General features: G+C 32.8%; 1 protein-coding gene across 1 annotated transcript in view; it reads right to left on the bottom strand.

Moving 5' to 3' along the window:
- ADAMTS19 (ADAM metallopeptidase with thrombospondin type 1 motif 19) overlaps positions 1–14,446 on the bottom strand; it is a 298,785-nt gene that overhangs the window by 153,717 nt on the left and 130,622 nt on the right. Inside the window, exon 8 of the mRNA XM_057540882.1 lies at positions 5,172–5,277. Within this exon, the coding sequence (XP_057396865.1) occupies positions 5,172–5,277 (106 nt within the window). The remainder of the gene's footprint in view (positions 1–5,171; positions 5,278–14,446) is intronic.

Raw genomic sequence — 14,446 nt, 5'->3', positions numbered from 1 at the left:
GCCAGAAGGTGAACTCTTTTTTTTTACATATTTGTAACTAGATAAGCGGCTGGCACTAGAATGTAAATCAGTTACATCATTGAGCACACAGTTTAGTTCAACTGATATTTTTTTTAAATTTCAAGACTTTTTCAACAAAGCGAGCAATGTGCTATATTCTGGCATAGCTCCTTACCTCATCAGAGACCACATTTCCAATATAAGATCAGTTATTGAGCAGCTAATGAGAAAATCAAATTTAATGGAGAGAATTGTACTACATACACTAAAGTAGATTCTAGATGACCTTCAAGTGTTATATGGCAATAAAGAGAGAAGAGAGAGAGAGAGCGGGAGGGGAAGAAAATAGAAAACAACTAGACAAAAATATTTTCCTAATTGTAGAATGAAGAAGCACTTCCAATTGTAAAAAACTATAGAAAAAATAATATGAGATTTGACTACTAAAAAACAGTCTGCAGGTCAAAAACTTTAAAAGACAAGGTTAAACTAAGAGAACTCGGAAGATCTTAACAATATATTTCATCAAAAAAGAATGTCCTTAACATCAGAAGAACTCCTGAAAAATTAATCTCTAGTACTAGGCTTCAGTTTCCTCATCTGTAAAAAGATGATAATACTTAGTTCAAGACTTCTGTGAGATTGGATTAGATATGAATAAACTGTTTAGTACAATGTCTGATAATAAAAGAAGGCTTTTAAATTGTTATTAGATAGCCTTTAGCAACCTAATATAAATATGATATTCTAAAACTTTAAAAATACTGTGTAATTGTGCAGTTGAGAGTTAACTCCACAAGTTTGTGTGGTCCCAAACCTGCATATTCTAAACAAAGGTCTGGGACTTACCTTGCTCCTCAGAGCTAACTCTAAGCCCTTGAAATATCCTGCCTAATAAAAAAGTATCTTTGTTTACTTGGGGGCCCCGGGACATGTCCAATAGTTAATACTAAAAATGTGATTTGTTGTGGGGGACTTAGAACAGCTTGACCTCTGTAGGGAATAGGTGGTTAGCCATGCCTACGTGACTAAATTCCACTAAAAACCCTGAGTACCAAGGCCCGGGTTAGCTTCTCTAGTTGGCAGTATAATGTGCATGCTCTCAAGACATTATTATTGAGAGAATTAAGCATTGTCTGTACAACTCCACTAGAAGAGGACAAGTGGGAGCTTGCGCCAGGTGTCCCCTGGACCCTGCCCTATGTGCCTTTTTCCTTTGCTGATTTTAATCTATATCCTTTTACTGTAATAAACTATCATTATGAGTAAAACAGGTTGGCTGAATTTTATGAGTCCTTCTAGCAAATCACTGAACCTGAGGGTGGTCTTGGGGACTCTCTCCCCACACACAGTAATGTAACCACAATTAATATATTAATAATAAATTATAGCTTGAAATCAAAGTATAATCTCTTACTTTAAGAAATTTTGTTCATAAAGGTGATATAAGACATATAAAATATAGTGAATATGTGTATACATATGTATTCACAAACCTGTCAAAGTTATGAACAATTTCATAAGGTATTTTATTTATAAAAATAAAGTTTTAGCCTTCATCACAGTAAATTAATGAAAGTCCTATCTGTATTTCATGAGTATAAAACCACTAAATACCAATAAAAACATTCTATTGTTGAAATTTTTGGTTATAAGAAAAATAATCACTCCCATGACCTATCATTTAGAAAGAAAAATAATTTTGGAAAGGAATCATAAAATATTGGTATAAATCATTTATTTCCTCTTTCTTGCTATGGATTCTAACTCACACTTTTGTATATAATTACATATAAGATTTTTAATTGGTAATTTCTCTAAGGAAAATTTTAATATATTTTTGCAGACATTACATAAGATTCTTTTGCAATAGTAAAAGAAGGATATTTTTGTTCACTTCAATTACTTAAATTCTCACCCCCCTCAAGAGTCAGTTTTATTACTTGGTGGCCCATATTGACTTTTCCAGCTATACATGGAGTTGCTCTGGGAATTTCTAGAGATCAAATTCAAGGCAACAATCATAAATACACTCAAATCAATTTAGAATCATTTCATGTGTAATTATAAATGTATTCTTGAATTGACAAGTTCAGATAAAATCATTCTGCCTTTCTTAAACTGCGGGTTGAAAAATTAAACAATCCATTTCTCCCTACAGGAAATATATTGAATATATTGGAAGAAATTATAACCAAAAAAAGAAAGAAATCCAAAAAGCAAAAGAAATAAGAATTAAGTAGCTTCACTTAAGTAGCTGAATCTTAATTATACCTCTAAGTAAAAGAGCTCTGTTGGGGGGTGTGTGTGTGTGCGCGCGCACATGCACATAGAATCCATAAATATACTTCTCTAACATCTATGAAAACTTTCCCTATGTGAGAAGCTATGTGTATATGAACATTGCTTTTTATTTCCTCTTCCTATATTTTTGTTTCATTGTGCTTTTTATCTTACACTGGATGACGATGATGTAATTTATATGGATGAACTTCCTGCTGTTTGTTTGTTCTTTATGAAGACACCATTACTCTCACTGCTATTGTCTCCCACTATCTAGCAGCAAGAAAAATTTTAGCCTCTACTTTTGAGACAAATATTGCTTACTGGTAAGGAGAATTTTTAGCAGCTAAGTAGTTCAACATATATCACATGTCCTGGTATTAATCCATCAAGCATTACACATACCTTTGGCACATCTCTATTGATTTTGGGTACAGCTCTATAAAAGTCAAATAAAATAATATTTTACTACCATTTTAGCCATTCCAACCTGAGTTCCTGGTCATAAACCAATGTTTCTACTACATAAAGCTGAAGTGGCCTTTCCTTAAATTATATCATTTAGTTTTTTGTTTAAGTAGTTGTAGGTTCTTGACCGAGCCTTTGCATATTAATGAAGCAACTTGTACTGTGGTTGGTTCCTTTAATTACTGTTTTTCCTATGTTTTAGAATATAACACAGACTGAAGAAATTAGTTTAAAAGAAATTGCTTTTAAACTCTAAAATTTCTTTTTAAAGTGAACCCTCTAGTATTCAGGGTACTTGACAAAATTATTTAATGTCTGTTTCATAAAAAGATACTCAGCTTGTCTACCAAACTGTTAATGCATGGCTGAAGTAAAAATTTTAATTATTCAGAAACTTACATTTAATTTAGAAAAATTGTATTTATGATTAATATGCACTGTCTTAAAATATTTTTAACAATAACTTTTTCTTGCCTCTAAACATTATTGTCAGCATTTTTCATTCAAATGATACATGTGGTTTTTCCTATTATGATTAAACTGAAACATCTTTAAATTATGAAAACCGTATTGGAATTAAGAATCTAAATCCTATGATTCCTGGTGTGAAATACTGAATGAGGTCATTGTATTGCATACTTTCCCTAAAGGATAATGATTTTAAAGTGTATTTATCTTTTCTTGTTTCTTTTTCAAATAACAAACTCCTCATATATTCTAGAGCACTTGAATGACTACTGAAATCCTGCATGGGAGAAAATGAAAGTGTACCTACACATCTGAAAACAGTGACATCAAAAATCAATCCCTGCTGATAATATCCTATTTCTTGGATTAGGTTATGGGTACACGGGTACATTCAATTTTTGATAATTCATAGGGCTGTATAATTATGACTTGATCATTTTCCTATACTTCAGTTTACTCTAATAAAAAGGGCTTTTTTAAACAAACACCGTTATGTGGTATATAAGTTTTTGTCTAAGTTTTCCTTTACCAGTCAAATTCCACTGCCAACACAAGTTTACGCAACTGTCTACAGAGTCCAGGTATATAATGAAAACGAAGTCAGCTGGGTGCACGATAGCAGAGTGCTGCCGCCTGTGATGAGCTGGGAAAGATGGGCCCAGCCTAAAGGGTACAGACGCTACTCAACTCCAAGGAATGGCTGCCATATGGGACTGTGAGTCTAATGTTGCCAGGTCTGGAAATTTGAATTTTCATGTCAAATTTATACTTTTTAATGTTGGCAACTGATTCAATTTTTGAAACACTGCTGGCCAAACTAAATATGTCTTTGACCAAAGAGGTCTCCATAAAGATCACCTCCTTGAGTAGGACTTCAGTAAATCTGAGTTCAATTAAAATACTTTTCATCTGTACTGCTGATACTGCTAGCATGTAGAGAAGCCTACAGTCAAAATTAAGTTTGATTCCCTAACCCACACCATTCTACTATAATGTATTTCCTGTAAATATGTGTCTATTTCTTATGTCATTTGAATCCCAAACCAACCTCATAACACAGATATTATCCCCATTTTATTGATGAGGACTCCAAGGTCCAAAGATAGTAGACAACTTAATGAAGAAATTCAGAATAGTATGACCTGGGTTAGATGACTTGAGTTCAAATCCTTCCTCCATCATAGTATTTTTATAACTTTGGGAGGGTAAATTAACCTCTCTGTACTTCAGTTTTCTCCCCTATAAGATGGGTACTCTTACAGTCTACCTGACAAGAACGCTGTGGGGATAAATAAAGCATGTAGAAATGTGCCTGGCACATAGTAAGTGCTATATAAGTGTTGCTACCACTAATTATTATTGCTATTTTTATTATCTGTAAAATGAAATCCCTGCTTTTTGTGAGTTTTAAGTGAAATAATTTATGTAAAGTGCTTACTTAGAATTATGCCTGAGACGTACTTAATGTTCATTACACATGAATTGTGTGTCCAGTTTAATTCTCTTCCAGATGCATTACTCCTAAACTGTACAGATTAATTCCTTTGCTCTGTAGTGGATAATAACAAACAGGTACTATTAGAAGCTGGAACTATTTTTACTTGTGCATAGTGTTTTCCTTGGATGCTTGAATAATGCACAGTTGTGTAGTGTCATGATTATTGCAAGGTTTATATCATTTGGAAATGTGAGTGAAATGAATCATGTGCCATGTAACGATTGTCCTGATGAGGATTTTAATAATGTAGTAAGATTTCATTCAGAGTATCAGGAATGGTTACAATAACCAGAAGACACTCTTCAAATTTAAATGATCTACTCTGCCTCCTCGTTTACCTAATTTTTAAAAACTTAGGCTCAAAGCAAAAAATGAAAAGATATGCATGTAATTCAATAACTCAAATTACAAATGTACGTGCTAATATATTAGCATAGCCAGGATTCTTACTTACTTGTGGCCCATTTCATGAGCAATTGTAAATGCAAGGTTCAGGCCATTGTCTTCAGCAATAATACATTTTCTCTTTTCACTACACATTCCACTCAAGTAAGCTATACCTAGAAAACACAAACGTTAATTATCAAATGTCAGAATTAAAATGCAAATATTTGTGCTTGGTATTAATAGAAGAAAAGAAAAATGATAGTTTTCCCCCTCAAATATGTCAATATTAAACTGTGATATCCAGCCCCTAAAAACAATTTCAGGAGAAAATGCATATGTGTATGTCACTCAATAAACTGTTAATATTCTTTTCAATTTTATATTTTAGATGAAATTATTTTATCAATTATACAGTTCTCAAAAGGCATACCATAAACATACATTTTATAAATACCACTTTTCATTGTCATGTAAGATAAACAGTTACAACTTAGAAAATGTAAATGAAAAAGCAATGATTATTTAAATATTTTTCAATTCTTGAAACCTAGTTTCAAAGAAATATCCTAAAATAAACTACATTTATTAGATTCTTGAACTCACATTTATATTTTTAGTTAATAAAATTTTGAAATTTTATTTTATGAAATACCATTTTAACTAATGTAACATAAAAACTATCTATGGTACTTGGAAAACTGAAAATGTTTCCTTTGAAAATTTCTTAGCTAATAAGATGATCTGACCATGGAGTACATGATACTGAAATATTATTTAAGACAAAAATTTCAGCAAGACATTTGATCTTTTGGTTTAAATTATTAGTAAAGAGGATAATACCTGAAATCACTAATACTCTTTAGTCAAAGATTTATGTACTACTTTACTAATTCAGATATACTCCTGAATAAATATCATTTAATACAAGGAACTAGAATCTTCCAAGAGTATGTTTTAATGTATCTTCAAGTAACAAAAGTTACTTGTTATAAAAAAAAATTGTTATTTTTTGAATTAATTGTATGTTCTCTAATTCTCATATCCTTATAAAATACATGTAAGCTCATTTTATGAAAAAATTAAAGCCAGGACAGGTAAAATGATTTGCAAAAGATCACATGACTACCAAAGATGAATACATTTACCAGCTAATTTTATTTTGCTTCTGATTACAATTTAGAGCAGAGTTGCCCCTAATTAAAGATGGTTAGCTGAATGCCTGTGACTTTTTTTCTCCAGAAACTTAAAGAATAATGGTAAGGAATAATTAAATTTAAATAAAACAATAAACCACCTTGCCCAGGTTTTGGAAAGAGAAGATTCATGAAGGAACACGGACTGATTTAGTGGAGCCACAGCCCACACGACAGGAGAGAAGGATTTTATGAGCCTGGTAGAACCTCAGAGAGGCTCAAGACTGAGGCACACAAGGTTTGAGGAGAGGCATTGCTGGAGGATTGAAAATGGAGATTAGTTCAAAGTTTATCCTTAACTACTCTTTCAAACCTTCATGTTGAATGTCAAGGCCTGGTATCCACTGGCCTATCAGACAAATGAAGATATATTTGTTAAGCAAAATGTAGTACAAACAGGTTATTTAAAACATATAACTACAGGAAGAAACAGCCAAGAGATTAAATATACATATGTTATTTTCTCTAAGTATTTAGAAATGAAAATAGATCTTATAGACATTTCAAATCCACAAATAGATGAATAACTTCTCTATTAATGGATGGGTGGATGGATGGATGAATGGATGAATAGAGAGATGATAAGCCCTACTTCATTTGGCTTATTAAGGCAACTGAAATTATTCCAGGGTTAAATCAAGATAAAGTGGGAAGGAAAGATGAAGGTAGTAATAAACAGAAGGGAGAAGAAGAGAAAGAGGAGAAAAACATGTTCTTATCTAGTTCCATTAAACGATAAGTGAAATAAAAACTTTAAAAAATTCTTAAACGTAGTGTGAATTTTAGGAGTGCTAAATCAGGTACTTATTAAAACAACAAAAAACGGAAAACTAAGATTTAGGAGTAACTGAACTTGTGTCATAATTGAACGGAAGAAGGAAGGAAGAAAGAAGGAAGGGAGAGATGGAGGGTGAAAGAAAAGTATCTCCTCTTAAAAGGATATTAAAATTCTCTTGAGCATTTTAAGATTTTTAAAAAATATATAATTTGAGATTAAACGTTCTACAAATATTCTAAATCAAGCTCAACTATAATTAGCATGCTGATGACCACTGTTTGGTACAAAATTTCCTTTAGAATGCCCATATATTTCACCACGTTTTTCACCACAACTAAAATAATTCCATCACCATATGCAGATTAAAATTCAGCCAATGTGGGTTGTCATCATGTCATATATCCCTTTGCTACATGAACCAGTACATATCAAATTTAGCCACTTTAATAAGTTTTACATTTCTTCTCCCATACCCATTCAAATATACTGTTCCCAAATAAAAATAGTATTGTCACTTGTTTTAAATTCTTTTATTTTCTATATTATTATTTTTGTTGTATACTTACATATTTTTTCTATATTTTTCTGTAATGTTACTACATTGGCTAGGGTTTTCAACATACTGTTGAAATATGTGTGGTATTGAGCTCCGTGTTTTCCCTGCTGACTTTAATAGGAATGTTCACAGTTTCACAATGGAGATGACTGCCATAAGGACTTTGAAAGATATAGCTTGTTAAGTTAAGGAACTTATTTTTTAATATTCTTGTGTGTCTAAGTGAAAAAGGAGGCAATGTTATCTGATGCATGGGTCAAAGGTGGATGGCTATTGGAAATAGCAACCGAGAGAAATAGGAAAGAGAGCTGAGATTTTGTAGATCGGGTATAAAGGAAGAATCCTAGGGTGTAAGAGTTGGCAGTAAAACTGAGAGTGAGAGAAGGGATAGACCTTGTAAAGGCTATATGCTTGATAAGTGAAGTAAAGTCAGAGCCTGATACTTGGGAGAAATGAATACAGTGGTCAGGAGAATGGAGTCATCAATGAGGTAAAAGAACAGACACTTTCCAAAAAAAGTATTGGAGACTGTGATAAGAGATAGATTTAGGGATTTTTAGATTTCAGAGCTGAAATTCCATGATATGATTAGGTATTGCCATGAGAGTGAAGAAGGGCAGAGGTAGAGGCTGAGGTCAAAGAATAATTAAGTAGTGTTGGGGGGACTGATACCATGAACATGAAATTGCACATGATCACAAAGAACTTAGGTGGGAGAGGTGGCCAACATCCATAGGAAATGTGAGTGAGAATCAAGGAGATGGATCAATCACAGTGACAGTGAGGGACATGATGGTAAAGCTCAAGCTTCAGCTTCAAATGCTGAGTTTTTATATGAGGGCAAGAGAGATTTTGATTTAGAAGCAACAGTGGGAAGTAAGAGGAATGCAGAAGATGTACAACTTTGGTATCTTCTCAGCACCAGCCCTGTGGTACAGGGGAAGAGAAAGAATGAACAGTGACCTCTCTAGGAGCCCTAAATTCTTCACCAGTTTATGGGAAATCAATGACTACTGTGTGGTCATATAAAAACATATGGTGGTAAAAATGATAATTTATAATATACAAGACATATTTTATACTGTAAAATATAAATTTATATAAAATAGAATTCAAAAATGATGAATACATATTGACATAGAGGAATGATCACAACTAAGTGTTAAAAAATCCAAATCACCACATTTTCATAGGAAAACCAAAAGACCACATAAATATGCTAAATTGTTTACAGCAACTGTATTATGTGAAGAGATTGTGGGTAACTTTTCTTCCTTTTTTCCCATTTTCCAAATTCATGTAAGTGTTTATAATAGTTTTATAGTAAGAAAATTAAAGACATAAATATGATAATCATGTTTATGAAATTTGAATAGTAATTAATACAATGTCTTCTAGATCAGGGTGTAATTTAACAACCAAAAACGACCCTCTACTGCTATTCTTCTTTCACTGAAATGTAAAGTCAAAATCTTCAACTAAGTTTCTGATAAGTTTGAATTCCATTGTTCTTACATTTGGCACACTGAGGAGATTTTCTTTGACTTAAAAGTTATGGAGAATAATTGTAACCATGACTAATTTAAATGACTTGCATTATTCTGTTTAAAAGCCCATGCTTTTCAGGTCCTTTCAAGAACCCACATGTTTCCTATTATAATAAGGGGTAGAGGTTAGGAGGGGAAAGGATTTAACACAGCTGTTATTTAAAGATAGCTATAATACAGACGCTTTTTAAAGCCCTCTTTTAATGTAGAAATTCTGAAAACACAAAGGAAACCAAAACAACTTCTAATTTGTCATCTAAAAATGAATCAAATCATGCACCAGGAGTCAAGAGAATCTCTCATCTGAAAACAAAACACACTATCCTGGACCTGATATGATACACCTCATCAAGATGATCAGAAACTTCTAAAACCCTACAGGATACATGTTACAGTAACGGCCTAATCAGGATATCAGAGTTTTTAATGTGATCAAATGGATGTATCCTACCAAAAGTAAGTCGTCCAGCTCCCAAACTGCTGCCTTTAAACACTAGCTAAACCACCTCAGTTCAAAATCCTGGCTTTCCTGGCACAAAATACTGCATAATCCTAGGTAAGTTATTTATCTTATGATTGCACCCTATGAGCTAAGTTTTTACCTATGAGTCCTATTATTTCTTGAGGCCTAATGTAATATAATGTGGGACAGGTCCCCAAGGTACAAAAATGAATACATGCTGAGCACTGCTTTCAGGAGCCTGAGCCACACAAACACCCATTTAAAAAATGTTCTGCAACATAAAGATGTACGTAGGATATTATGGGAGAATAACTTACAAAAGACACTGAATAGGGGAAATCAAAGCAGGAAAGGCTTTTAGAGAGGGAAATAGCTTGGCGGTATCATTGAGTGGGCAGAGGTGAGCCAGGGAAAGGAAGTGGAAGTTGGGGGGTAGAATTCCTGAACAAAGGACTGATCAGGGAAAAGCGTAAAAAAATGCTTATGAGCTGACGTTACTGACAGAGGGACGCTTATGTTCCTTAAATGTGCAGGCCCTGTAGTACATCCCTGCATCAACACTGTATTTGGTACATTCTCAGTAAGGGGTACTTTAAAGGAAATGCATAGAAAGACTAATATAAAATGTGATTCAATGCAGGGCCTTAAATAAAAAATATAATTTAGAAGAATCAAATGTATTTCATCCACGAATTTGAAAAAAAAATTATAATATTTTAATAATGATGCCCAGATAATGTAAAACCCACTTAACAATTACATTCAAATTGGGCCTTGAACATATTTTAAAACAATAACTTGCTTTACTAGTTTGCTAATTATCTGCCTCTGTTCCATTAAAAGACAAGATGATGATCTAGGCCTATAAAAGTACAGTTATATAAGTTATACATCTAATATCAGTATAGTTATAACAGTAATTAAAAATAGACTTCCAGATCCTCTTAAATGTTTAAGTAACCTATAACATTCTTTTTTTTTTTTTTTTTACTTTTACAGTTTTAATAAACTTATGTTCTCCAAACTTTCACAAGTCATGTTTAGGGATCCCTTCAAAAAGTATGACATACTGTCATTTCAGTTTTTAGTGATAATTGTTAATGGAACAATTTTAAGTATTGTAGTATTAAGTAGTATTTAAGTATTAATCATAGTTTTGTCACTAATTTATATTATGTGCAAGTTTTTTTTTTTTTCTTTTTTTTTTTTTTTTTTCCACACACACACACTGTATTTTATTTTTACAAGAGATAGATAGACTGACACCAAGCATTGTACATGGATGACCACAACAAAAGCAACAATGATTGCAATTACCAAACATGAAACACACTTATACTATGTCATAATATTGACATTCAGTCCAGTAATCCTCCACTGTAACAGCTCCTTTACTTTGCAGTGAAAATTGATTTGTATATTCTTTTCCTCTGAGTCCTTGTGGGATTTTTTTTTTTTTAATTCAGACAGAAAGTCACAAAAATTATACTCATCCTCATCAGTTCACTCAGTCCCATGTAATTAATTTCTTTTTTTTCATCTTGATCTTTTGTTAGCACTTTTATGAGTTCATCAGTTTTTCATTAGAGTTCTGAAAATGCTTATTCATTCAGTTCAGCAGTACAGTCAGTTACCAGAAACCTGTACTTGTCAGAGTCTTTTCCATGAATTTCTTGAAGATGAAACTCTTTTATAGGAACATATTTGCAAAATCATCAGAGTACACCCAGAACTGTCTGTAAATGACAAAAGACTTAAAAATGACCATGGTTAAAGATTTGATGAAAGTTCATAATAATGCAGTTGACAAGAAAATTAGTTATTTCTGAGATATACATTTTAAAGTAATAACTAGGATTATTACTTATAACATTATACCAGAACATATAAGATTTTTAGACGTTTCCTGTAATGTCTGAAACATTTATATTAACATATTTCCATACATATTTCCATACAAATACAAATATAAGATTTTTAGAAATTGCATGTAATGTCTGAAACATTTATATTAACATATTTCCATACATATTTCCATACAAATACAAATATAAGATTTTTAGAAATTTCATGTAATGTCTGAAACATTTATATTAACATATTTCCATACATATTTCCATACAAATACAAATATAAGATTTTTAGAAATTTCATGTAATGTCTGAAACATTTATATTAACATATTTCCATACATATTTCCATACAAATACAAATATAAGATTTTTAGAAATTTCATGTAATGTCTGAAACATTTATATTAACATATTTCCATACATATTTCCATACAAATACAAATATAAGATTTTTAGAAATTTCATGTAATGTCTGAAACATTTATATTAACATATTTCCATACAAATAACCCAATGAAAGTTTAGTATTAGTTGTTTTGTTTGTTTTTTTTATACTGCAGGTTCTTATTAGGCATCAGTTTTATACACATCAGTGTATACATGTCAATCCCAATCGCCCAATTCAGCACATCACCATCCCCACCTCATCGCAGTTTTCCCCCCTTGGTGTCCATATGTCCATTCTCTACATCTGTGTCTCAACTTCTGCCCTGCAAACTGGCTCATCTGTACCATTTTTCTACATTCCACATACATGCATTAACATACGATATTTGTTTTTCTCTTTCTGACTTACTTCACTCTGTATGACAGTCTCTAGATCCATCCACGTCTCAACAAATGACTCAATTTCCTTCCTTTTTATGGCTGAATAATATTCCATCGTATATATGTACCACAACTTCTTTATCCATTCGTCTGTTGATGGGCATTTAGGTTGCTTCCATGACCTGGCTATTGTAAATAGTGCTGCAATGAACATTCGGGTGCACGTGTCTTTTTGAATTATGGTTTTCTCTGGGTATATGCCCAGTAGTGGGATTGCTGGGTCATATGGTAATTCTATTTTTAGTTTTTTAAGGAACCTCCATACTGTTCTCCATAGTGGCTGTATCAATTTACATTCCCACCAACAGTGCAAGAGGGTTCCCTTTTCTCCACACCCTCTCCAGCATTTGTTGTTTGTAGATTTTCTGATGATGCCCATTCTAACAGGAGTGAGGTGATACCTCATTGTAGTTTTGATTTGCATTTCTCTAATAATTAGTGATGTTGAGCATCTTTTCATGTGCTTGGTGGCCGTCTGTATGTCTTCTTTGGAGAAATGTCTATTTAGGTCTTCTGCCCATTTTTGGATTGGGGTGTTTGTTTCTTTGATATTGAGCTGAATGAGCTGTTTATATATTTTGGAGATTAATCCTTTGTCCGTTGATTCATTTGCAAATATTTTCTCCCATTCTGAGGGTTGTCTTTTCGTCTTGTTTATGGTTTCCTTTGCTGTGCAAAAGCTTTGAAGTTTCATTAGGTCCCACTTGTTTATTTTTGTTTTTATTTCCATTACTCTAGGAGGTGGATCGAAAAAGATCTTGCTGTGATTTATGTCAAAGAGTGTTCTTCCTATGTTTTCCTCTAAGAGTTTTATAGTGGCCAGTCTTATATTTAGGTCTCTAATCCATTTTGAGTTTATTTTTGTGTATGGTGTTAGGGAGTATTCTAATTTCATTCTTTTACATGTGGCTGTCCAGTTTTCCCAGCACCACTTATTGAAGAGACTGTCTTTTCTCCATTGTATATCTTTGCCTCCTTTGTCATAGATTAGTTGACCATAGGTGCGTGGGTTAATCTCTGGGCTTTCTATCTTGTTCCATTGATCTATGTTTCTGTTTTTGTGCCAGTACCATATTGTCTTGATGACTGTAGCTTTGTAGTATAGTCTGAAGTCAGGGAGTCTGATTCCTCCAGCTCCATTTTTTTGCCTCAAGACTGCTTTGGCTATTCGGGGTCTTTTGTGTCTCCATACAAATTTTAAGATGATTTGTTCTAGCTCCGTAAAAAATGCCATTGGTAATTTGATAGGGATTGCATTGAATCTGTAGATTGCTTTGGGTAGTATACTCATTTTCACAATGTTGATTCTTCCAATCCAAGAACATGGTATATCTCTCCATCTGTTGGTATCATCTTTAATTTCTTTCATCAGTGTCTTATAGTTTTCTGCATACAGGTCTTTTGTCTCCCTAGGTAGGTTTATTCCTAGGTATTTTATTCTTTTTGTTGCAATGGTAAATGGGAGTGTTTCCATAATTTCTCTTTCAGATTTTTCATCATTAGTGTATAGGAATGCAAGAGATTTCTGTGCATTAATTTTGTAACCTGCAACTTTACCATATTCATTAATTAGCTCTAGCAGTTTTCTGGTGGCAGTTTTAGGATTCTCTATGTATAGTATCATGTCATCCGCAAACAGTGACAGTTTTACTTCTTCTTTTCCAATTTGTATTCCTTTTATTTCTTTTTCTTCTCTGATTGCCGTGGCTAGGACTTCCAGAACTATGTTGAATAATAGTGGTGAGAGTGGACATCCTTGTCTCGTTCCTGATCTTAGAGGAAATGCTTTCAGTTTTTCACCATTGAGAATGATGTTTGCTGTGGGTTTGTCATATATGGCCTTTATTATGTTGAGGTAGGTTCCCTCTATGCCCACTTTCTGGAGAGTTTTTATCATAAATGGGTGTTGAATTTTGTCAAAAGCTTTTTCTGCATCTATTAAGATGATCATATGGTTTTTATTCTTCAATTTGTTAATATGGTGTATCACATTGATTGATTTGCGTATATTGAAGAATCCTTGCATCCCTGGGATAAATCCCACTTGATCGTGGTGTATGATCCTTTTAATGTGTTGTTGGATTCTGTTTGCTAGTATTTTGTTGAGGATTTTTGCATCTATAT

The sequence above is a fragment of the Balaenoptera acutorostrata genome, chromosome 2 (genome assembly GCF_949987535.1).
Source record: "Balaenoptera acutorostrata chromosome 2, mBalAcu1.1, whole genome shotgun sequence".
In the NCBI taxonomy this organism is placed as follows: domain Eukaryota; kingdom Metazoa; phylum Chordata; class Mammalia; order Artiodactyla; family Balaenopteridae; genus Balaenoptera; species Balaenoptera acutorostrata.
This window is presented reverse-complemented; position numbering and strand designations above follow the sequence as displayed.